General features: G+C 39.5%; 1 protein-coding gene across 2 annotated transcripts in view; it reads left to right on the forward strand.

The window, feature by feature from the left end:
- The window catches only part of sh3gl1b (SH3-domain GRB2-like 1b), a 122,918-nt gene extending 97,517 nt beyond the window's left edge, over positions 1-25,401 (forward strand). For both annotated transcript variants that reach the window (XM_059991602.1, XM_059991601.1), the window contains 3 exons: positions 13,088-13,215; positions 18,525-18,575; positions 22,425-25,401. In XM_059991602.1, the coding sequence (XP_059847585.1) occupies positions 13,088-13,215; positions 18,525-18,575; positions 22,425-22,621 (376 nt within the window). In that variant the 3' untranslated portion in view covers positions 22,622-25,401. The remainder of the gene's footprint in view (positions 1-13,087; positions 13,216-18,524; positions 18,576-22,424) is intronic.
- Positions 25,402-26,350: the final 949 nt, after the last annotated feature.

A 26,350-nucleotide genomic window follows, 5' to 3' on the forward strand; every position in this document is an offset into this window, starting at 1 on the left:
ATCCCTTGAATGTTTAGCTGTCTGGAGTGTCAGCAAGTATATTGTGTGTGAAACCATTTTTGGGCAATTAGTTAATGAAATAAGAAAAGATTGATTAATTTCAACAGATATTCTTATTAGGAGAAGATTTAAGGAGAACAGAGGAAATAAGCATGTTAAGTTGTAGAAAAGGGGGGAGGGGTGGAGAGAAAAGATGTTTGTGATGGAGGCAAACCAGAATTGTTAAGATGACCATTATTTATACACCAGCAATTAAAGGCAGAAACAAAGGGCCAAGTTTAAGCTGAAACACCCAGCATGAAGTTACCTGAAATTGTTAAATTTATTATCAAGCATAGGGGGCTATAACAGTTCTTTATTGCTTAGGCAGATTGTAACTCTTGGGGCTTAATACTGAATTCAGCAGTTTCAGGCAACTAGTCGTTTTCATTCTCTCCACAGAAGTTGCTGGATATTTTGGTTTGAAGGTTTTTCTGTGCATCTGTTTGTTAACGCTGGTAATTAATGTTGACCTCCACAACTTAGAGTCTGCACTATATCACAGACATTAATTTTACACCCTACCCCTATTCTTTATTGTACTTAGAAAGTTCTCATTTTTTCACTTCTAATATGGGATTATTGACCTGAACCATTGACTGTTTTTCTCTTCACGTTGCTGCCGGTCCTGCTAGCTGTTTCTACCTTTTCTGTTTTCTACCTTTTGGATTTCCAACATCTGCAATTTACTTTCGTCTATTTTTTTGGTTTTCAGTGAATTTTGGGTCATTCTGTTAGAATGTTGGACTGTAACCCTGAGGGAAAGACTGTTTACCTTATCCATACAGCTCATGATTTTATAAATCTCAAGTCATTGCTCATACTCTTCTGCTGCAAGGAATGGCCAACCTCTTCCTATAACTCAGGCCCTCTAGTCCAGAGAGCATCCTCATAGATCTCTTCATTCTTTTCCACCTTGACAATGTCTTTCCTTTAACAGGGTGACTAAAACTGTACATATTTGAAATGTGGCCTCATCAAAAACTTACAGTTGCAACATCATAACCCTGCTCCTAAACTTGATGCCCTGACTAATGCTAAAAGCTGCCTTGATCACCCTGTCTACTTGGGTGACTGCCTTCAGTGAACTCTGTACTCTTACTTCCAAGTCCCTCTGTTCCGCATCATTCGTCAGTTCCCAGCCATTCACTGTAGAAACATAGAAACATAGAAAACCCACAGCACAATACAGGCCCTTTGGCCCGCAAAGCTGTGCTGAACATGCCCTTAACTTAGAACTACCTAGGATTACCCATAGCCCTCTATTTTCCTAGGCTCCATATAGCCATCCAGGAGTCTCTTAAAAGACCCTATCGTTTCCGTCTCCACCACCGCTGCCACCAGCCCATTCCATGCACTCACCACTCTGCATATACAAACCCCATTTCCAGAAAAGTCGGGATATTTTCCAAAATGCAATAAAAACAAAAATCTGTGATATGTTAATTCATATGAGCCTTTATTTAACTGACAAAAGTACAAAGAAAAGATTTTCAATAGCTTTACTGACCAACTTAATTGTATTTTGTAAACATACACAAATTTAGAATTGCTGCAACACACTCAACAAAAGTTGGGACAGAGTTAAAATAAGATTGAAAAGTCCACAGAATATTCAAGTAACACCAGTTTGGAAGACTCCACATTAAGCAGGCTAATTGGTAGCAGGTGAGGTATCATGACTGGGTATAAAAGTAGCGTCCATCAAAGGCTCAGTCTTTGCAAGCAAGGATGGGTCGTGGCTCACCCCTTTGTGCCAAAATTTGTGAGAGAATTGTTAGTCAGTTCAAAAGGAACATTTCCCAACGCAAGATTACAGAGAATTTAGGTCTTTCAACATCTACAGTACATAATATTGTGAAAAGATTCAGAGAATTGAGAGACATCTCAGTGTGTAAAGGGCAAGGTCGGAAACCACTGTTGAATGCGTGTGATCTTCGAGCCCTCAGACGGCACTGCCTAAGAAACCGTCATGCTACTGTGACAATTATAGCTACCTGGGCTGGGGAGTACTTTGGAAAACCACTGTCACTTAACACAGTCTGTTGCTGCATCCAGAAATACAACTTGAAACTGTATTACGCAAGGAGGAAGCCATACATCAACTCTATGCAGGAACGCCGGCGAGTTTTCTGAGCCCAAGCTCATCTCAGATGGACTGAAAGACTGTGGAACCATGTGCTGTGGTCAGGTGAGTCCACATTTCAGCTAGTTTTTGGAAAAAACGGGCGTTGAGTTCTCCGTGCCAAAGATGAAAACGAGTATCCTGATTGTTATCAGCGAAAGGTGCAAAAGCCAGCATCTGTGATGGTATGGGGGTGCATCAGTACCCACGGCATGGGTGAGTTGCATGTATGTGAAGGTACCATTGACTCTGAGGCGTATATTAGGATTTTAGAGAGACATATGTTGCCATCAAGGTGACATCTCTTCCTGGGGTGTCCATGCTTATTTCAGCAGGACAATGCTAGACCATATTCTGCACGGGCTACAACAGCGTGGCTTTGTAGACACAGAGTGCGTGTGCTTGACTGGCCTGCCAGTCCAGATCTATCTCCTATTGAAAATGTATGGCGCATCATGAAGAGGAGAATCAGACAACGGAGACCACGGACTGTTGAGCAGCTGAAGTCTTATATCAAGCAAGAATGGACAAAATTTCCAATCGCAAATCCACTACAATTAGTTCCTCAGTTCCAAAACAATTTAAAAGTGTTATTAAAAGGAAAGGTGATATAACACAATGGTAAACATGCCTCTGTCCCAACTTTTGTTGAGTGTGTTGCAGCCATCAAATTCTAAATTTGTGTATATTTACAAAATACAATTAAGTTGGTCAGTAAAACTATTGAAAATCTTTTCTTTATACTTTTGTCAGTTAAATAAAGGTTCATGTGAATTAACATATCAGAGATATTTGTTTTTTTGCATTTTGGAAAATATCCCAACTTTTCTGGAAATAGGGTTTGTAAAAAAAAAACTTACCCCTGACATCTCCTCTGTACCTACTGTACTTCCAAGCACCTTAAAACTATGCCCTCTCGTGCTAGCCATTTCAGCCTGGGGTGGGGGGGGGGGGGGGGAATCCTCCGACTATCCACACGGTCAGTGCCTCTCATTATCTTGTACACCTCTATCTGGTCACCTCTAATCCTCCATCGCTCCAAGGAGAAAAGGCCAAATTTACTCAACCTGTTCTCATAAGGCATGCTCCCCAATCCAGGCAACATCCTTGTAAATCTCCTTTGCACCCTTTCTGTGGTTTCCACGTCGTTCCTGTAGTGAGGTGACTAGAACTGAGTACAGTACTCCAAGTGGGGTCTGACCAGGGTCTCTTATAACTGCAACATTACCTCTCGGCTCTTAAACTCAATCCCACGATTGATGAAGGCCAATGCACTGTATGCCTTCTTAACCACGGAGACAACCTGCCATTAATGGTATATTCTGCCATCATATTTGACCTACCAAAATGAACCACCTCACACTTATCTGGGTTGAACTCAATATGCCACTTCTCAGCCCAGTTTTGTATCCTATCAATGTCCCACTGTAACCTCCATACTATCCACAACACCTCCAACCTTTGTGTTGTCAGCAAACTTACTAACCCATCCCTCCACTTCCTCATACAGGTCATTTATTTAAAAATCACGAAGAGTAGGAGTTACTAGACACTAGTTCGGGAGGGTTTAAACTAATTTGCAAGGGGGATGGGACCCGGAGCGATAAAGCAGTGAAAGAAGTGCATGGAGTAAAGCCAGATCTAACATATAGAGCGGCTTTGAGGAAAGAGAAGCAGAATAAAGGGTGTAAAGGTAGTAAGGTAGAAGGGCTAAAGTGTGTGTACTTCAATGCAAGAAGCATCAGGAACAAAGGTGATGAACTGAGTGCTTGGATACATACATGAGTCCCAGAACAGATCCCTGAGGCACACCACTGGTCACCGGCCTCCATGCAGAATATGATCCGTCTACAACCACTGTTTGCCTTCTGTGGCCAAGCCAGTTCTGCATCCACAAAGCAACGTCCCCTTGCATTCCATGCCTCCTTGGGGTACCTTATCAAATACCTTGCTGAAATCCATATACTTTACATCTACTGCTCTTCCTTCATCAATGTGTTTAGTGACATCCTCAAAAAATTCAATCAGGCTTGTAAGGCACGACCTGCCTTTGACAAAGTGATGCTGACTATTCCTAATCATATTATGCCCCTCCAGATGGTCATTAATCCTGTCTCTCAGAATCTTCTCAATGAACTTGTCAATCACTGAAGTAAGACTCACTGATCTATAATTTCCTGGGCTATCCCTACTCCTTTTCTTGAATAAGGGAACAACATCCACAACCCTTCAATCCTCTGGAACCTTTCCTGTCTCCATTGATGATGCAAAGATCATTGCCAGAGGCTCAGCAATCTCCTCCCTCACTTCCCACAGTAGCCTGGGGGTACATCCGGTCTGGTCCCGGTGACTTATCCAACTTGATGTTTTCCAAAAGCTCCAGTGCATGCTCTTCTTTAATATCTACATGCTCAAGCTTTTCAGTCCACTACAAGTCATCCCTACAATTGCCAAGATCCTTTTCTGTAGTGAATACTGAAGTAAGTTATTCATTAAGTACCTCTGCCATCTCCTCCGGTTCCATACTCACTTTTCCACTGTCACACTTGATTGGTCCTTTTCTCTCACATCTTATCCTCTTGCTCTTCACATACTCGTAGGATGCCTTGGTGTTTTCCTTAATCCTGTCTGCCAAGGCCTTCTCATGGCCCCTTCTGGCTCTCCTAATTTCATTCTTAAGCTCTGTCCTGCTAGCCTTATAATCTTCTAGATCTCTATCATACCTAGTTTTTTGAACCTTTCGTAAGCTCTTCTTTTCTTCTTGACTAGATTTACAACAGCCTTTGTACACCACGGTTCCTGTACCCTACCATCCTTTCCCTGTCTCATTTGAACACATCTACACTGAACCCTACGCTAGTATTCCCTGAACATTTGCCACATTTCTTCCATACATTTCCCTGAGAACATCTCTTTCCAATTTATGCTTCCAAGTTCTTGGTTGATAGCCTCATATTTCCCTTTACTCCAATTAAACATTTCCCTAACTTGTCTGTTCCTATCCCTCTCCAATGGTAAAGGAGATAGAATTGTAATCACTATCTCCAAACTGCTCTCCCACTGAGACCTGACACCTGACCAGGTTCATTTCCCAATACCAGATCAACTACAGCCTCTCCTCTTGTAGGCTTATCTACATATTGTGTCAGGAAACCTTCCTGAATATACCTAACAAACTCCACCCCATCTAAACCCCTCACTCTAGGGAGATGCCAATCAATATTTGGGAAATTAAAATTTCCCACCACAATAATCCTGTTATGATTACTCCTTTCCAAAATCTGTCTCCCTATCTGCTCCTCAATGTCCCTGTTACTATTGGGTGGTCTATATTTTAAAAAAAAATACCCAGTAGAGTTATTGACCCCTTCCTATTCCTGGTTTCCACCCACAGAGACTCTGTAGACAACTCCTCCATGACTTGCTCCTTTTCTGCAGCCGTGACACTATCTCTGATCAACAGTACCACGTCCCCACCTCTTTTGCCTCCCTCCTTGCCCTTTCTGACACATTAAAGCCTAGCATTGAAGTAGCCATTTTTGCCCCTGTAGCATCCAAATCTCTGAAATGGCCACAACATCATAGCTCCAAGTGCTGATCCACACTCTTAAGCTCATCCACTTTATTCATAATATTCCTCGCATAAAAATAGACAGATCTCAAACCATCGGTCTGAGTGCATCCCTTCTCCATCACCTTTCTATCTTCCCTTTCGCACTGTCTCCAAGCTTTCTCTATTTGTGAGCCAACCTCCCTTTCCTCTGTCACTTCAGTTCGGTTCCCACCCTCCAGCAATTCCAGTTTAAGTTCTCTGCAATAGACTTTGCAAACCTCCCTGCCAGGATATTGGTCCCCCTCAGATTCAAGTGCAATCCGTTCTTTTTGTACAGGTCACACCTGCCCAGAAGAGGTCCCAATGATCCAGAAGTCTGAATCCCTGCCCCCTGCTCCAATCCCTCAGCCACGCATTTATCCTGTGCCTCATTCTATTCCTATTCTCACTGTCGCGTGGCACAGGCAGTAATCCTGCTTCTCAACGTCTTTCCTTACTCTCTGTAGTCTGCTTTCAGGACCTCCTCCCTTTTCCTACCTATGTCGTTGGTACCAGTATGTACCACAACCACTGGCTGTTCTCCTTCCCACTTCAAGATATTGTGGACGTGATCAGAAGTGTCCCGGATCCTTGCACATGGGAGGTAAACTACCAGCGGCATTTCTTTCCTGCATCCACAGAGTCACCCAATCAGCAATAGTTAGCATGGCTTTGTGCGCGGGAAGTGCTACCCTTTTTGACTGTCCAAAAATTATTGCCTCACTTAGTTGAAATCCATTTGCCATTCCTCAGCCCAGCTTCCTAACTGATCGAGATCTTTTGCCATTCATTGTAATCTGCTTCACTTAACAACACAACCCCTTACTTTAGGATCATCAGCAAACTTTACGAATTGTGCAATTAACATTCTTGTACAAATCATTTACATAACTATTAACTAAGAGGTCCCAGCGCTAACTGTGGGACACTGCACTAGTCAGATACTTTCAGTCGGATAATTGACCTTCAACCAACACCCTCTGCTTCGTATTATTGAGCCAGTTCTGGATACACTGTGCTGACACCCCTTAGTTCCTTGACCTAACTTCCCAGGGTGGCATGGTAGCATAGTGGTTAGCACAATGCTTTACAATGAGTTCAGTTCCCACTGCAGCCTGTAAGGAGTGTGTACTTCCTTGCTGTAACCGTGTGGGTTTCCTCCAGATGCCCTGGTTCCTCCCACAGTCCAAAGTAGTACTGGTTGGAAGATTAATTGGTCATTATAAATTGTCCCATGCCTTAGGCCAGGATTAAATGGGGGGGGGGGGGGGGAAATTGCTTTACAGTGTGCTTCGAAGGATCAGATGGACCTATTTTCATACTAAATCTCAATAAATAAAGAGCTGCCTCCCATGTGGGACCTTGTCAAAGGGCTTACTAAAGTCCATATAAACAACATCTACTGACCTGTCTTCAACTATTCCCTTTAATTAAATCTTCAAATCAGAATTCCCTTCAATAATTTACCTACAGCTAAAGTCACGTTGTCTTGGGAAAATGCAGAGAAATATTACCTTAAGACCATAAGACACAAGAGCAGAATTAGGCCGGTTGGCCTATCGAAATTTATCTGTCATTCCATCATGGCTGATTTATTATCACTATTCACCCCATTCCCCTGCCTTTGACACCCTGATAAAATAAAAACCTATCAACCTCTGCTTTAGGTATACTCAATGATTTGGCTTCCACAGCAATCAATAGATTCATTACCTCCCAGCTAAAGAAATTCCTTCTTATCTTTGTACTACTTGGATGTCCTTCTATTCTGAGGCTGTGCCCTCTGGCTCTAAACTCCCCCACGAGAGGAAACTGAAAGCCTGAACAGAGCGGTTGTGCAGTAAATGCTCAGTAAGTCCCTCCTGCCTAATTTGTTTTAGAACTGTGTGGACCAATCAGGAAATTTTTACATGGCCTGAAAACTACGTAGCAATTTAAATGTTTCTTTTTGTAGTTTGCATTCTATGATTTTTTTTTCTTTTTCTTTTTTCTGTTTTTATAAAATATATATTATGATATACCTAGGTTTGCCTTGTTTATTTGTTACTTGTATCGTCCATGATTTGGGAATACTCATTTATACTGTAACTATCGCTTATGTATTCTTTCATGTTCAGTTGAAATGTGTATGTTTGTAATCCCATTATCTATATTTCAATTTTATTTTGTTGATATTAATAATAATAAAAAGATTGAAAAAGAAAAAAAGAATGAAAATTTGTGGTATTACATGCTTTTTATTAATTGAAGTATAACAATACAGTGCAAAGAATTTTTTATGTTTCATAAACTTTCTCATCTCTTTACAAAGGCTATGTGTGCAGCTATGCACTTGCACAGCTTAGAGGGAACAGTGGTTTGTGAACCTCCTCTGAACCTTCTCCAATGCCAGCATATCTTTTCATAAGCGTCCAAAAACTGCTCACAGTAGTCTCAGTGCAGTCTGACCAATGCCTTGTAAAGCCTCAGCATCACATCCTTGCTCTTATGTTTTAGTTCTCTGAAGTGAATGCCAACATTGTATTTGCCTTCCTTACCTCTGACTCAACCTGCAAGTTAACCTTTAGGGTATCCTATGCAAGGACCTCCAAGGCCCTTTGCATCACTGATTTTTGAACTTTCTCCCTGTTCCTTCTACCAAAGTACATGACCGCACACTTCCCTATTACACTATATCTCATCTCCAATTTCTTTGCCCATCTTCCCAATTTGTCCTAGCCCTTCTGCAGACTGCCTGCTTCTTTAACATTACCTGTTTCTCCACCCATCTTTGTATTGTCTGCAAACTTGGCCACAAAGCCATCAATTCCATCATCCAAATCATTGACTATAATATGAAAAGAAGTGGTCCCAATACTGACCCCTGCAGACCACCTGTTGTCAGCGGTAATCATCCAGCATAATCAATTACAATTGTTTCATGAAGGGAGAGTTGTTCTTTGAGGAAGATTGAATATAATAGGTTTGTATTTGGAGTTGAGAAGAGTAGAGTATAATTTAATTGAAACTTTAAGAGTTTAACAGTGTGGGTGGTGTAAGGATGAGGAAGCTTGGAAGTAGAGGTTTTAGGATAAGGAACTAGCCACTTGAGACTGAAATCAGCAGGAATTTTTTTCTGAGAGTTGAAAATGTTAGAATTCTATGCTCAGTTTTCAGATATATTCAAGGCTGAGGGTGAGAGAATTTTGAAATCTGGGGAAATTGAGAAATGTAGGAATTTGGTTAGTTGGCTGTGATCTTGTAACAGCAAGTTTGAGAGGCCACTTTGCTTACTTGCACTCTTCCTTGTGTAAGAATATTTGAAGATTAAACATTTCTCTATCTTCAAGTATCAGTATCTTGAGTACTAAGTGATAGAAAGTGGTGCAGGCAAGCACAGCTTTACCCATGTGGCAAGTTGGGTTGGAGGAGATGCATAGAAACATTGGGGTGGGGGAGGAAGGAGTAGAAAAACTAGAACTTTCAGATTTTCCTGCTACTAAACATGATCACATTGATCATCCACTTCAGAAATGTATTCTTGCCCCCCCACCACCATTTCTTAATCACTTTTGAATTAAAGAGTACATACAGTGCCTATAAAAAAATGTTCACCCCCCCCCCCTTGGAAGTTTTCATATTTTATTGTTTTACAACATTGAATCATAGTAGATTTGATTTGGCTTTTTTGACATTGATCAACAGAAACTACTCCTTTGTGTCAAAGTGAAAACAAATTTCTATAAATTGGTCTAAATTTATTACAATTATTAAACACAAAATAATTGATTGCATAATTACTCATCCCCTTCAAGTCAGTATTTAGTAGATGCACCTTTGGCAGCAATTACAGCTTCGAGTCTGTGAATAGATCTTTGTCAGCTTTGCATATCTGGACATTGTAATTTATCCCCATTTTTTAAAAACTGCTCAAGCTGTGTCAGATTGCATGGGGATCATGATTGAGCAGCCCCTTTCAAGTCCAGTCACAATCTCTCAATTGGATTGAGGTCTGGACTCTGACTTGGCCACTTCAGAACATTAACTTTGTTGTTCTTAAGCTATTCCTGTGTAGCTTTGGCTTTATGCTTTGGGTCATTGTCGTGCTGGAAAACACATCTTTTCTCAAGTTGCAGTTCTTTTGCAAGACTGCCTCAGGTTTTCCTTCAGGATTTCTTTATATTTTGCTGTGTTCATTTTACCCTCTACCTTCATGAGCCTTCCAGGGCCTGCTGCAGTGAAGCATCCCCACAGCATGATGCAGCCATCACCATGCTTCATGTTATGGATGGTGTGTTTTTGATAATGTGCAGTTTCAGTCTTGCCAAACATAGCATTTAATCTGATGGTCAAAAGCTCACTTTTAGTTTCATCAGACCATTGAGCCTTCTTCCAGTTGATTTCAGAGTCTCCCATGTGCCTTCTGGCAAACTGTAGCCAAGATTTCGTGTGATTTTTTTTTTTTCAACAGTGGCTTTTTCCTTGCCACTGTCCCATTAAGCAGTGACTGGTGAAGCACCCAGGCAACAGTTGTTGTATGCATAGTCTCTCCCATCTCAGCCACTGAAGCTTGTAACTCCTTCAGAGTTGTCGTAGGTGGCCTCTTCACTAGACCCCTTCTTGCATGGTCACTCAGTTTTTGAGGACGGCCTGCTCTAGACAGATTTATGGCTGTGCCATATTCTTTCCATTTCTTGATGATTGACTTAACTGTACTCCTAAGAGATAGTCAGCGACTTAGAAGTTTTCTTGTATCCATCTCTTGACTTGTACTTTTCAATAATCTTTTCATGCAGTTGCTTGGAGTGTTCTTTGGTCTTAATGGTTTCTGCTAAGATAATGACTCACCAGCAGTCGGACCTTCTAGATGCAGGTGTATTTTTACTGCAATCAATTGAAACACCTTGACTGCATACAGGTGATCTCCATTTAACTAATTATGTGACTTATAAAACCAAATGGCTGCAGCACTAATGATTTGGTATGTCATATTATAGGGGGTAAATACGCCATCAATAATTTTGTGTTTTTATAATTGTAATGTAGATCATTTTGTAGAGATCTGTTTTCACTTTGACACTAAAGAGTCTTTTTCTCTTGATCAGTGTCAAAACAAGCCAAATTAAATCCACTGTGATTCAAATTATACATTTAAATGAAATACAGAACAAATTAGTACACTATCAATGCTACTATAGTACTATAAAACTGTACTATTTCCTAATAGTTACCAAATGGAGGAACTGATGTATATGTCTAATCAGCACAGACATCTTTTGTTGATGATAGATGGCCTCATTCAATGCTTTCAATGCATCCTTTGCTTCCAATGTGCATCCAGTTAATTGAGCCACATTTTCATTGTAACATTCAAATCAATACCTTCGGATTCTTAGTAGTTCCTAACTTGTTGAAATAGTGAGATGTGCTTCATTTTCACTCCCAGCCTTTTCTGGTATTTCTAAGCCTGAATGCTTGAAACTGCAGTGAGCAAAACAGTTCTGAATTGTCTTACTGCTTATTTCTTGCCAACTGTTAGTGACAAAACTCAACGCTTTTTGAAGACAAACACACACAACTGATGGGGTTTTAAAACTGTCCGTTGTAAGCACAATGTTGTGTCTAATGGGCATATAAATGCACGCTTCTGACGTTAGTGGCATAGTGTTCCATAGTGGGTGGCGGGGTGGTGATGTCTCTACCAAAGGAGGTGTAAGGTGCTCCTTCCTTCTGTTAGCCTGCACGTCACCCATTGGCAAGTGTAGCACTGCTGAGCCCTCCAGTCATAGTCATGTGAAGCCATGGGAGCAGGTGGTAGATGGTTGTATGAGCAGCTGGTGAAAATCCCAAGTTCTAGTGCAACCACTGATGTCAGGCAGACAGTCTCTGTAAGATGGGTAACTCCAGTCATCATTCATACTCTTCAAAGGCATTGCCCATAAAAAGGCAATGGCAAATTCACTTCTGTAGGAAAAAATTTGCCACGAATAATCAGGGTCATGAGATCATGATCTCTCACGTCCTATACATGGCACATAATGATGGGGGGGGGGGGGGGTCTCAAGTAAATGAAGAGAATCCTGGCTATCTTCTGGATTTGTTTCTGTTCTTTAAGAGTTGGCCCAAATAAGCAGCTGTCCCAATTAACCAATGGCCCAATGAACTGGAATTCACTGTACTTACTACTTGAATATCTTTACTGAGTTGACCTCCAGCATATTATATGGCAGTTTCTCTATCTTTGGGATAAAGTCATTTTTCTAGATATTTGTTCCAAATGGTAAATCTTATATTCTGAAGCTGTGACCTCCAGTAATGAACTCTCCAGTCATTGGAAATGTCCTCTCTTTATCTCACCTCATTATTCATGTGCCATTTTACAGTTTTAGGGTCCCCTGTCACTCTTCTATACTAGGGGCTCTCAAACTTTTTTATGCCATGGACCCATACCATTAACCAACGAGTCAGTGGACCCCAGGTTAGGAACTCCTGGTCTATATCTAAGAGACACAGTTTCTTATCTTCCATCAACCTTGCCATTCCATGAATCAATCTTGTATTACCTTCATGCAATACCTCATTGTATTACCTTCATGGCAAAAATATCCTTCAAGTAGGAAGATCAAAAAATAGCACATTGAATATTTCTGCTGTCTTACTTTTCCAGTGACTGGGTTTAGTCCAGTCTTCCAGTACTTACTGAGTGGCAATGTCAAGTTCTCCCATAAACCAGTTTTGTCACACATCCCAAGGATGTGTTGGTTGACCACTGTATAGCTAGTGTAGCTGGGTTGTTGCTAGTTTGTAGGAGAATAAGAGGAGACTTGATTGGCATGTAAAGAATAGACTAGAGGGAAATATCTAAGGGGGGTATGGCTTTGATCGGATTTCTCTGATAGCGGGTATAGATTTGATGGACTGAATTATTTCTTATGTCATGGGAAAATTTAATATGAAACACTGCATGTGCCAGATGAGGTTTCTCCCTTTATAGCTGCAGAAGGTATCCTTACCCATTTACTCAAATCTCCTAATAATCAAGGGGAGCATACTACTTGCCTTCCTACAGCTTGCTGTATCTGAATTTTTGTTTTGAATGATGGGTTTTCAAGAACATCTGGGTTTCATTGTATTTCCCTTACTGTAAATCTCTCATCGTTCTTGCAATAATGTCTTCTGTTTTTAGAATTAAATTGAGTAACCTCACATTTATTATGTTAAACTGCATGTCATGCCTTCGTTCAACATTTCTAAGTCATGTTGGAGTTTCTAATAAGTTCATTGTGTATTGTAATATACTAATCATTTCATTAATGTTGGACTTGTCTGATGATCATAACTATCACACACAGGATACGTGATGCATCTGGCCGCCCTAAACGGGAATACCAGCCAAAACCTAGAAGCACTTACACAGAATATGGAGACACAGACCATTCCAATGGTGGTTTCTCCTATAGTGGGTCAACCAAATCACAAGGTGAGATTTTGTTGTTGTTGTTGTTTATCTATTATCAATAAGCCATATCTCAAAAAATGGGATATCTTTGAAAATTAAATGGTCGACGTTTGTATACAAGTCATAGACAACATTCAAGCCACAAAAATGCCAGAGAGTAATGATCTCCAACAAGATTAAGTTAAAACACAAATCCAAAGCACTTCATTCAAATCTCCCACCTTCAATATTCTGGCAGTTATCATTGACCTGAAACTCAATAGAATTTTGTATCCACAAGAACAGTTTGGAGACTGAGTCAGTTCCATGGAGCATTCATTTCCTGATATTCCAAACCCATTCCAGTCTGCAAGGCACAAGTTGGGAGCATGATGGAATACTCTCTGCATGCCTGGATGAGTATAGCTTCAACAGCTCCTTAGTAGCTCAACACCATAAGACAAAGCAGCCTAATTCATAAATATACCATCAATCACCATAGGCATTTATTTACTGCAATACTGAAACAGTAGCTCCTGCACTGTGTGGGAAATGTACTCCAATTGTTTGCCCAGGCTGCTCTGATGACATCTTCCAAATTCCTGAGTGCTACCATCAAATAGGATCAGGGCAGCAGGATCATAGACTCCCTTCAAAGTCAATCTTTGCTGTCCTTTCATTGTTTCTGAATTTACATTCTGTAACTCTGTACTCAACAGCACTATGGGAGTCCTTCACCAGGACTACAGCAGTTCAGGAAATGGCTCACCCCACAAACTCAGGAATTAACCATGATCAATAAATGTTAGTCTTGCCTGTGGAAAATCAATTGAAATTTTAAAAAATATCCCATAAGCTTTTCAAATTCACACAATCCTGTTTTACTTGAGCTATGCTTAGATAAAACTAGGAAAGGAGTTGAATATTAGTTTTAATGATTGATTTAAGTGATGTATATGTCACCTCAAGAATAGTATTTAACAGCATTCTCTGATTGTTGGGGGAAAAAGGTTAATCGTGAGTTGTCCCAGACCTTGTGGTGAAGATACTGGATAGGGAGTTCTGTCGAGAAAATAGCTGAATAGATATGCATAGTATCCATCTTGGAGAAGAACTTGAGTTGTTCCCATGCTTCTGTCACAATTATGCTTCTGGATAATGAGGTCAAAAGTGTAGAATGATTTCTGGATTGTCCTGTATAACAAATGGGGTTTCTCCATGTTATGACGAAGTTCAACCAGAGTCATACAATCCAAATAATTCCTACATTTAATCCCTGACTCTGTTTCAAAATCTCAATCCAATTTACAGTTGTGGGTAGGAGTGAGGGGGAGCTGGGTGAGAGAAAAGATTAACCAGTTACTGCTCCTGATTCTTAAAGGTTTCTTGCCAAAAAGTGCAGATGTGAATGCACAATAGACTTAGAATCAGGTTTTGCTTGCTGAATTTTAGGATGTCTTACAGTAGTAATTGAAAATGACCAAGAGATGCTGGCTTTAAGGAAGTGCAGCAATAAAGTAGAGTAAATAAGGGTTTGCTGGCACTATCTATCTCATATTGTACACAAAGAACAACCACTTGAATAATGTGTCAGAGACTAGTCATTGAAAAATGCATAGTCCTATGAGAGGCTTGTTTTTAGTTTAATTTGCATCATGTTCAGCACAGACATCGTGAGTCAAAGAGTTTATTCCTGTGCTGTTGTGTCTTCTGCTCTATAAGAAGAGGGAAGATTTTGAGAAACCCAAACTGAAGACACCTCTTGATCCCTAGTTTGTTGAATGAATTAGTCAGAAAAAGCCAGGGAGCAGGTACCATTGGTATTTCCCAGTGTTGAACCAATCACTGATTTTTTTATTTCCTGGCAAGTTATTCAAAGATCATTAATTCTCTGACATAATATCTCTTAACACACACAAAATGCTGGAGGAATTCAGCAAGTCAGGCAGCATTTACAGAAATGAATAAACGGTCAACATTTTGGGCTGAGACCCTTTATCAGGACTGGAAAGGAAGGGGGAAAGAAATGAATGAAAATTTGGGGGGTGCTGGGGAAGTAAGCCAAGCTAGAAGGTGATAGGTGAAGCCAGGTGGATGGGAAGCTACAAGGGGCTGGAGAAGAAGGAATCTGAGAGGAGAGAAAGTAGACCACAAGAGAAAGGAAAGGAGGAAGGGCACTGGGAGAGATGATAGACAGGAGAGGAGAAGAGGTAAGAGGTCAGAGTGGGGACTAGAAGAAAGGTGGGTGGAACGGAAGTTGCAGAGAATCTCTTGTTTGTTTGCCTCTTCCCACAAAACTCCACCTTGATGTATTCCTGCAAGAGATAGAAATGCTACACCTGTCCATTCACTTCCACCCTTACCTCCACTCAGGACCCCAAATAATCCTTCCAGGTGAGGCAACACTTCACCTGCAAATCTGTTTGGATTGTCTTTTGTATCCAGTGCTCCCAATGTGGCCACCTCTGCATTGTTGAGACTTGACATAAATTCAGGAACTGCTTTGTCGAGCACTTCCACTCCATCTGTTAAAAGCAGAATTTCCTGGTGGCCAACCATTTTAACTCCGTATCCCCATTCCTGACTGTCATGTCATTCCATGGCCTCCACTTGCCACGGTGAAGCCACCTTGGGGTTAAGGAGCAACACATCATATTCTATATGGGAAGCCTCCAAACTGACGGCGTGAACATTGATTTCTCCTTTTGGTAATTTGTCTTTCCCCCTCCTTCCTTCTATTCCCCACTCTCACCTCTTATCTCTTCTACTCACTTGCCTACCACCTCCCCCTAGTGCCCCTCTTTCTTTCTTTTCTCCCGTGGTCCACTCTCCTCTCCTCTCAGATTCCTTCTTCTTTAGCACTTTACCTATCATCTACTAGCATGTCCTCCTTCCCCTCCCCACCTGTATATTCGGGCATCTTCCCCGTCCTTTCAGTCCTGATGAAGGGTCTCAGCCCAAAACATCGACTTTTCATTCATTTCCATAGATGCTGCCTGACCCAAGTTCCTCCAGCGTTTTGTGTGTTGCTCTGGATCTTCAGCATTTGCAGAACTCCTGTTTATCCTGATGGGTAAACCATAAAGTGTCTACAATTTTAGCTGAGATTGTGGAGCACTTGGCTTTTGACTATGGTGAGAGCAAGTATTGACAGCAGAAGATTTTTAACTGCTTTTGTATTTTACTAGGGTCTTCCTAGCCTGCAGTCTGTACAAGAATTTTTTGTATGTTTTTATCTTTGTAGGTGAGAACAGTAGTAGCAGAGTATGAACATTTTTAAATTATCAGGTGTTCATTGGTCCATGCTATTAACTGAAAGCAGCAATGAACACTTTATCTGCTGAAACTATTAGTATTAATCAAATTTTCATTGCCTTCTACAGATATTTTCTTCTGTTAAATGAATATATGGCTTAAATTTCCCCAAATAACAAAATATTTATTGAAAATGTTCAGTCAATGACATTATTTTCCTTATTTACTTAGTTTTTGCCAAATTCTTTTGAGCAATAGCTGCATAATTTGAGCACTATAATGGTTTTAGGATTCTGTATAAATCTCTGAAATGAACATTTCCAAGCATCACAGAGGCTTCTGAGCTAAGTGTTGTTACTCTGATCTACTGACAACTGGAAGAACGATACGTTAATAACTTTAGACTGTATCTTAACACTCTCCTATACAGTGTCAGTTTTGAAACTGATGAGTAACTGCTTCAAGTAGGGCACATCCTTCAGCTGATGATTAAAGCCAGAATTCTACCCACTACCCAGGTCATGTTTGTAGACTTAAACTTCAGAGCACCAAGTGCAATCTTGCTTTCATTTTAAGTATCTAAGATCACCTGTTATCTAGTCCCATCACACATGACTTGAGGCTTTGAAGCAAAGGGAAACACGATGGACTGCATTTCTGGGTCTGCAATTTTTTGATCTGCTTAAGACTGTAAAGTTTTTATAGTTGAGATGTTATCATTGCTATTACTTTTTATTTATGATATCTTCCCTTATTTTTGCCTTTATTCCTTCTGTTAATATGTTCCCTTTTCTGAAAAGCTCTGCCTTACACTGAATTAGCATTCCTGGTTACTTTACACTATTTCCTATCCTTTGTTGCAAGCCTAGGCAAGTTATCTCCTGTCTGTAAAAGTTGCCTTGTGACACTGACTGGAAGTCACTGATTTGGTACCATTCAACTTGGTATTCAATTTAAGCTATCCTTTCAATTGCCATCTCTTATTGTTATTAAGTCTGTCCCATAGAGAATGTCTTTATGCTAAAGTACCCAATGTCTGCAGCACTGGTAAAATTATACAGCAACCAATGTGATTGATTAATTGAACAGGAAGGAAATAATATATTAAAGCAGCACCTTTTTTGAATCATGAATAGGAATTTCATTACTTTCAAAATAATTATTACTGTATATTCACCAAATCTAAACAAGATGAAGTTCACCTTTATTTTCCTTATCAGAGCATTAGTTCTTGTGTTAAAGAATTGCATTTTATTAGATTCCATTTATATGTTTCCCCATTAGCTGCTTTTCTGTTAAGCAAATGGATAGCAAAGTTAAGAATTGTATATTTTCCTAGTATTCCAAGCTGTTCTAAGCATTTGTGTATAGTTGCCATTTATTGTTGATGTCACTATCTCCTTAGTACTTTAGTTGTAAAATTCAGATAATAAAGTTGCACTGAAGCCTGAATAATTTGTTGTGCAGTATGCATCCTGGATGCTCATATTCATTTCCACAAGTAACACTGACCCTCTATGAGAGAGCTACATACATCAGTATCTGACCTTTGTGATATTTTGCTCAGAACACTCTTTAAGCATGGTATGTATGTTGAAAGATTGTATATATTGTTTGTTGCATTGGTAGTAGGCTTAATGCTTAGACAATTTAGGAGATTCTCTCTTTCTCTTACAGTCACCTTCAAAAGGATATTTTGAAGGAATAGTTTTGTACTTAATTCAGGGCACAGACTTCTGGAGCAATCTAGTGTTCTGTGAGAGTTGGATCTAAAGTTGTTCACAGTAGCTGCCGTTGATTCTGAGTTTTTGTTATGGTGATAAAGAAAGTTTGATTAAAAGAAGAGCATCCTTAACCGTATCGCTATCTTACAGACAACAGTGTAAAAGGAACAAACTGGAAAAGCCATGCCATTCTGAATGCAGGGATGCTGGTTTCTCATTAGGAGTGGTGGGGAGGGGGCGGTTGGGGAAGATAAACTGTGATTGTTGCTGGTAAACAAAAGTTTAATCTTAAATAGGTTTACTGTTTGTAGAGTAAACTTGAACATTGTAATAAGTTTTTAAATGTTTTTGCATTAACTTTTCTATGAACAGCCTCCTTCCGTTCTGACAAGGCCAATAGGACACCAGCTGGTGGATCTCCCTGTAAGTAGGGTAATTAATGCCTATTTTTTTGTTTGTGATGGTTAAAAGTCAGCATCTTTCTTAGGATGTGTTATAATTTAATGAGATTTGATTGCCATATGTTTAACTATAAATCAAAAACAAGATTTAATAGATTTGTATTTTAGACCATACTTAGTTATGTGTCCATAAGTTTGGTTTAAGAAAATGATATCATTTGCCATTAAGAGGATAGTATTAGGGGGAAAAACCTAATTCCCATGGTGATGTCATTGAACTCTGAACATCAACACCCTCAAGTGTTACTTTGGTACCTTCTTTTGAAATCTAGTAGGTTTCAGGCTTCCATGCCATAAGATACAAAGAGGATACACTTCAAGGAGGTACATTTGCCCTAACTTTCCAAATGTCATTACCCAAGGTGTAGCACTGCTCTCAATACAGGAAACATGATCAAAAGTGAAAGACTGTCGTATACTTGGAGAATTGTTGTAAGACCATAAGACATAGGAGCAGAATTAGGCCATCTGGCCCATTGAGTCTGCTCAGCCATTCAATCTTGGCTGATCCTCCTTAATCCCAGTTCACGGCCTTCTTCCTGTAACCTTTGATGCCATGTCCAATCAAGAACCTATGAATCTCTGCCTTAAATACACCCAATGACCTGGCCTGCACAGCTGCATGTGGCAATAAATTCCACAAATTCACCACCCTTTAGCTAAAGAAATTTCTCCACATTACTGTTTTGAAAGGATGCCTCTCTATCCTGAGACTCTGCCCTCTTGTCCTAGACTCTCCCACTGTTGGAAACATTCTTTCCACATCTGCTGTGAAACCTTTCGAATGTTGAAAGGCCTAGACAATGAGATTCCCCCCTCATCCTTCTGAATTCCAGCGAGTACAGACCCAGAGCCATCAAACATTCTTCGTATGATAACCCCTTCATTCTAGGAATCATCCTTGTGAACTGCCTCTGGACCCTCTCCAATGCCAGCACATCTTTTCTAAGATGAGGGGCCCAAAATTGTTCACAATACTTAAGGTGAGGCTTCACTAGTGCCTTATAAAGCCTCAGCATCACATCCTTGCTCTTGTATTCTAGACCTCTTGAAATGAATGCTAACATGGCATTTGCCTTCCTCATCACCGACTTGACCTACAAGTTAACCTTGTCCTTTGCATCTCAGATTTTTGGATTTTCTTCCTGTTTAGAAAATAGCCTGCACATTTATTTCTACTACCAAAGTGCATGACCTTGGTTTCAGCTGGGTAAGGGGGAAATGTGGTCAACAAAAATACAAAATCCTTTGATTATGCAATTTGTTGATAATTTCATCATCATTGATTGACATTCAGCTTTTGTATTATGAACTGATTTATAAAGGTCTACAAACTTACAGTTTAAAAAACACTTGTACACTATATATTCTCTTATTTTGTCTCAATAGGCTTTTTAAAAATTCAAACTAGATCAATTATCTTGCAATACCAATCAAATTTTTTGGAAAAAAATGTCATTTGATGCAAAAGTAATATCACAAAGCTGCTAATGATTAAAATTAGCCATTGGACATCAATGTGTGTGAATCCCGACAACCACTGTGCCTTCGTATGTTGGTGATAGACTTGTCTTGTATTTTCTTTTTACATTGCCGTGTGCTGATCTATACTATAGAGGTATGTTTTTAAATAACTTAATGTTGAGAAGCACAGAAGCAGGATTTTAGGGGAGTTTTAAAAGGTCCAGCAAAAAGTAGGAATGTTTAGAAGTTAAAAGAGAAAAATTCTAGTTATTAGGGCTACTAAAAGGTAAAAAGGTGTAAAATGTGTGCCAAAACACAAAATGCTGGCAGAACTCAGCAGGCCAAACAGCATCTATGGGAGGAGGTAGTGACAATGTTTCAGGCAGAAACCCTTCATCAGGAGTGAAGTAACATGGGATGGTCGAGGGGGGATAAGAAGTGGGGGGAGCGATGAAGTAGAGAGCTAGGAAGTGATAGGCTGGAGGGAAATGGGCTAGGGGGAAGGTGGACAATTATGAGAAATAGAAGAAAAAGAAAGGTAGGGCTGGGGGGAGATTGTAGTGAGGGGGGGGGGGAAAGAGAGAGAAAGAGAACCAGACTAAAATTATAGATAGAGATGGGGTCAAGGGGGGGTGGGGCAGGGGTATCAATGGAGCTCTGTGAGTTGAATGTTCATGCCGGCAGGTAGGAGGCTACCTAGGCGGAAGATAAGGTATTGCTCTATCGACCTGCGTGTGGCCTCATCTTGACGGTAGAAATGTGTGCCAATCAGAATGTATGAAACAGAGGATGCAGTATCTCACCAATAACAGGTGAATGGGCTGGATAATGCTTTTAAACAGAAATGAGGATTTCAGTCAGTAAATTAGATGAAATAGAGGCATAATGGTAAAACAATTTTACTAGATTGATAGGATATGGTACAATATTGTGTTAGAAGCATTTTAGTTACGGTCAGCTTTGTAGTGTGGAGCTCTGAATATGGTGTAGAAAGAGGCTACATTGGTCAGAGTTTAATTAGTAAGTTTGAGGTGGTGATGCTGACTGAATCTCACACATTTTAACAAGGGTGCATACTTAATTATGGTGCCAAATGGTATTTCATGTCCACTATCTCATACTATTGGAATTGGTTTCTGTTCTAACGAAACAGGCTACACTCTGTATCCATTAATGATGTGAATTAAGTGGGATGGAATTAAAAAATCTGAATAGGAGATCATTGGAATTTTATACTTGGCATCAGGCAATCGTTATTCTGCTATCACTCTCCTGACTGAGTTTCACCAAATGTGGACTTCTTTGAATATTCAGTTTTGATACTTTACCTATGGCAATATTTACATGATTTTGAAGTGTTACAAAATAATTTAAATATATAGTATTGAGGTCAGCAACTTAGTATCCTTTTTTTCCTGCAAGATTACATTGATTATGGTTTAAAATATATAATAATCATATGTTCTAATTTAAAGAGTAGATGGTTGGGGAATGTATAACCCACATGCATGCACAGTGATAAAATTGATATTCTGGGATAGTAGTATCTAAGATAGAAATCTAGCTGAGGTTTTAACGCTTTCTTCCTATGACAAAATTACCTAAATAATTTCATGATTTATTTAATAGAGCACACTCAAGCTTTGTTTTTCCACTTTCCATTCTTGACCTTTGTCCTTCGCTGAGTATGAGTGATTGGTGGTCCTGGGTTTTATCAGCTCTGCTCTTTAGTAAAATTTCTTAATTCTCCATTGCAGATAGGCACACCTGTGATTAAGAACTAAATGTGGTGAATTGATTGAATCCTTGTCACACAGCTTTGAAATGTTACCCCAGTGTGATCTACTTTCTTGCTTCTGCCCCTTAGTTTCAGTCTTTGTTGCACTGGGTTATAATACGTAGCTCACCTTATGTGACCTATTGTAATCTTCCATTGGAAATTCAGCATTGAATAGCTGCCATGCTGTACTATCAGAGGACACTTTCACCTCCAAGGTTCTTTCTACTGACTCAGTGGTAACAATGTCCAGTTTGAGCATTTATGTTGGCCTTGGTACTCATGTCCCTGACAAGTGAGAAAAATTGTTACTGTTTCTGCGATTATTATCCAGTGGTTCCTTAAAAGGATTTGAATGTGGATAGTGTAACCATTATTAACACTATAATTTTAGGTTAAATAACCTTTAGATGCACATTCTTTGGTCTTCCAATTGAATTCTAAGAGCAAAACCAAAGGGGTTCTGCTATCCTGCAAATGTGCGTTAGAAAGAGCCATCACTATCAATGCAAAGGGAAATAATTTATTTTGTCCTTCAACCTTTTCTGAAGTGCATTTTCTGTTGTGTAGCTCATCTAGATCAACCATGCTGCAAGGCATTGTACGACTTTGAGCCAGAGAATGAAGGGGAACTTGGCTTCAAGGAAGGTGATACCATCACTTTGACCAATCAGATCGATGACAACTGGTATGAAGGAATGCTCCATGGCCAATCGGGCTTCTTTCCTGTCAACTATGTGGAAGTGCTGGTCCCATTACCTCAATAAAGGTGCTGAACTGGACACTAGATGTAGGTGTGAAGAGAAGGAGACTGTCAACATTCCTTTATAATTTAAAACACTAGTCCACTTCCAGGGGTTGTTTCTCACAGTGCAGTGTTACATTGTGTGCAAAGCATCATCATTTTTTATTTTGAGTTGACTTTATGTTTTTTTTCTGTGTTAACTTAAGGTGCAGCTCCAGTTAATCTGCATGTATTGCAGTATGGTTGTGAGAGATCGGCATTTCAGTCAGTGGACCCTTTTCTTGGTCTGACCAGGTGAAAGGGCTGAAATTTGACATTTACCGTTTAGCAGAAATGGCTGTGCCAGTGTTATTGTCCCTAGTGTGGCAGTGGGTGAGAACCCTCTACTGCTCACCAATAAGTTAGCTTCTGCTGTGGAGTCAAGTAACCTTGGGTCACAACAAATTAATTTTTTTTAAAGAGTAATTTTGCTTTTTTTTTATTGCTTTTGCTCCCCATCCACATTAACATGGGGGTTATTTTGAAGTAATTGGGTAGGTCATTGGGTCATATACCAGCCTTTCAACTCTGGCATCTAGATACATATTCAGCACAAACTGATGGGATGAAAGCTTCCTTTGTGTGCAGACTAAAAGAATCCTATTTGAAATCAGCTTGGCCAAGTTGAATCCAATTTAACATCACTCAATTAGCAGTCTCATTCAGACAGGCTACAGGATGGCTGGAATGGGATATTGACAAATGTCACATTGGTACAATAGGTGGTACTGCCTAGGTATTTAGTTCTTAGTGAGGTGGGGGAATAAGAGTCATGGCTTAACCTCACTGAGCCCAACTTTTGTGATCATGGGTGCTTGAAATGGGAGGTGTTCCATTCTGTGCACCTAGTAATGTACTAATATATCTTGAGTCTCCAAACTTCATTGGTTGTATTACTTTTTCTAAACCACCACTGCATTCTGCTAGTCTGTGTTTACATTGACTACCAACTGTGGAAGATCCTGAGTTTAAAATGTGCAAGAAAAAAGAATTTTTTGTTCCTCTCTGTTTTAAGTTAGGCTTTTTACAAGAAAACCCTGTCCGCTGGTTCGTGACAGACACACCTCTAGTTAGCAATATAATATTATGGTTCTATTCAACCTAATCAATAACTTCCTTAGGATATGAGGGGAAACTAAGATTTCCTTGAATGCTGTCCTGTTGAAGACAGTGTACACATATTGGATGAGATGAGGGATAAAACAGTATCACATTAGAAACAAAAACTTATTGATGCTCATTGACTGGTCAGGACTGAAGTACAGTTTAGGGTTAAATAACCTGCAGATGTCTCATTTTTATGGAAGTCTACATCACTAAGAGTTAGCACCTTGAAAGGAGGGAAAATGGGGACTTCCAAAATAGTTTCAACTGTCTGAATGTTTATTTTCCTCAATTTTATACCAGTTGAGGATGTTTCAGTGTTATTAGGATGAACTTAAAATAATTTGGTTAAGAATTTTTTAGTTACCATTCCTGAATTGAATGGTGTTAGTTATTATTTAAAAGCTATAAATAATTAGACCAACTGGTTTACAAGTAAATATTTAAATATTTCTGTGAACCTTTTTTTATAGAGGAGAAAGCACGAATAGAGAACAGGCATTGAAACTAATAAGCAAAGAGAAATAGCTTGAACCTCCCAGCTGCTTAATGCTTTGCCTCCAGGGGTCATCCTCCAACAGAAGTGAAAAGCTGTAATATAAATGAACAGGTCTCTGAAGATACAGGATGTACCTTTTGCAGAGGTTTTCTTGCATCTGTACATCTATAAGCACAGGTTGGTAGAAATACACACCTACGTAACTGTCTGGGTGCTGGCTGCCCAGGCCAGTAGTTTAATTTGTTTGCAGGTGGGCCAAGCAGAGCCCCCTTTTCTCTCCCATCTCTGAGCTGAAGTAGGCTACCTCCAAATTGCTGGCCTTTTAAAACCTTTCTTTGAGGTTGGAGGGTCCATGCAACTAAAGTGGCTGAAGTACATTAGTAACTTTTGTACAGTTTGCACATTGATAAAGCTGGTGCTATAAATGCCAACCCACTGGTGTCAATGTAACAGATCTGGAATAGTCCCAGATCTGTAGAATAAGTGTGACACAATTCAGTCTTCTAGGGAAGTAAAGACTTCAAGAATGATCCATTGCACAACTTCCCTGAGCCTTCATCCAGTGCTGCTGCATCTGACTGCTCTATTTTTTTGATTCAGAAAAAGCTATGCAAAATAACAATTTAAAATCCTGATTCTTATCTTTCAGTATCCTTTTGGTAAAGACATAGATAACTGGAAAGAATTTTGTCTTCAGTGAGACTTGAATTATCCCCATTATCATTTTTTACAGTTTGACTTTTGGCTTTTTACATTTAATGAGCAAATACAAGCTTTCAGTAACTAATTCCTGTTTTGACCACCACGATGTTGAATGATGACCTAGTACAACACGTGCTGCATGTATCTGGGAGGTATTATGTTGTAGCACTCCCATATTGACACTAGCTCTTTAACACTAATCATGATGTACCATGTAATTGTCTAGTATTTTTTGATAGCGTTGTCAACTCATCGTGACATTTAGATTTTGACCATATCTGTACTAATACTTTATGAATTTGATCTATCTTTTGATAATTATAAAAGCCATGTGCTTATAACTCAAAATATGTATCTTTTTTACTGTTTAATCCTGCATGTAGATTTGTTTAGTACAGTTATAATCTCTGTAATGTTTTGTTCAGATTATGTAAAAAAATAAACATAAAAGCAGGTGATATCTGAGCTAGATTTCCATAAATCAAAAATATGCTGTTTTTTGGAGGTGGTTATTTTTCACTGACATGTCAAATATGAAATGTATATATTTGACATTAAATTGTACTAAAAGGTACCAAACTTGTATCAGACTTTGGATAGCAGGATTCTGATCTCAGCAACAAACAGCCCAACTCCAGTACCTGTACACTGTTAGGTGACATTCATTTAGATTACTGAAAGTACTAAAGGCTGCTATCTTCTGAAGAAATATTAACCAAGATCAAGTGTTCTAGCACTATTAAACTTAAATGCAACTCCTTCAGTTTCATGGCTATCAATTATTCTTAATCATTTTTACTAAGATGTTGCACAAATTATCTTATTGCTGTTTGCTGAATTTTGTTTCAGTTGGCCTCCATGGTGACCTATAAAGCAATAGTGACTATACTTAAACTATTTATTCTGCAAAATACCTTGAGACATACTGAAGAAGTTTCAAGAGAATGCTTGTTAATCCTGTAAAGAGATTGGGATATTTACCCATCCCATAAACAAAACCTACAGGATGTTGCTTAAGAATCCCAGTAATGTAAGATTACCAGTAAGTGAATTAAAGTTATTGGAGCAAATATACAGTAATTGGAATAGTTATTTCAGAATGAAGGTTTTCAAACCAACTGGAACTCCTTGTCTGACAGTGGTCCTGAGAATCCACAATTGCCTAGTTCTACAGTGTATTTCACCTTAAGAACACCAATTGTTTTGAGACCAAAGTGATTTCCAGCCAGTATGATTGTTACTGCTCTCAACCGTCAGGGATGAAATTCTGCTGCTTGCAATGGTTCTGAGTGAAGCAAATATGGGCACAATTAATTAATTTTCTGATTTAGAAGAAAATAATTATTGTGATACCAAATACTATTCTATAGTTAAAGTGGATTGGTAGTGGACATATCAGTGCATACT

This window comes from Hypanus sabinus, chromosome 16 (assembly GCF_030144855.1).
Source record: "Hypanus sabinus isolate sHypSab1 chromosome 16, sHypSab1.hap1, whole genome shotgun sequence".
NCBI lineage: Eukaryota > Metazoa > Chordata > Chondrichthyes > Myliobatiformes > Dasyatidae > Hypanus > Hypanus sabinus.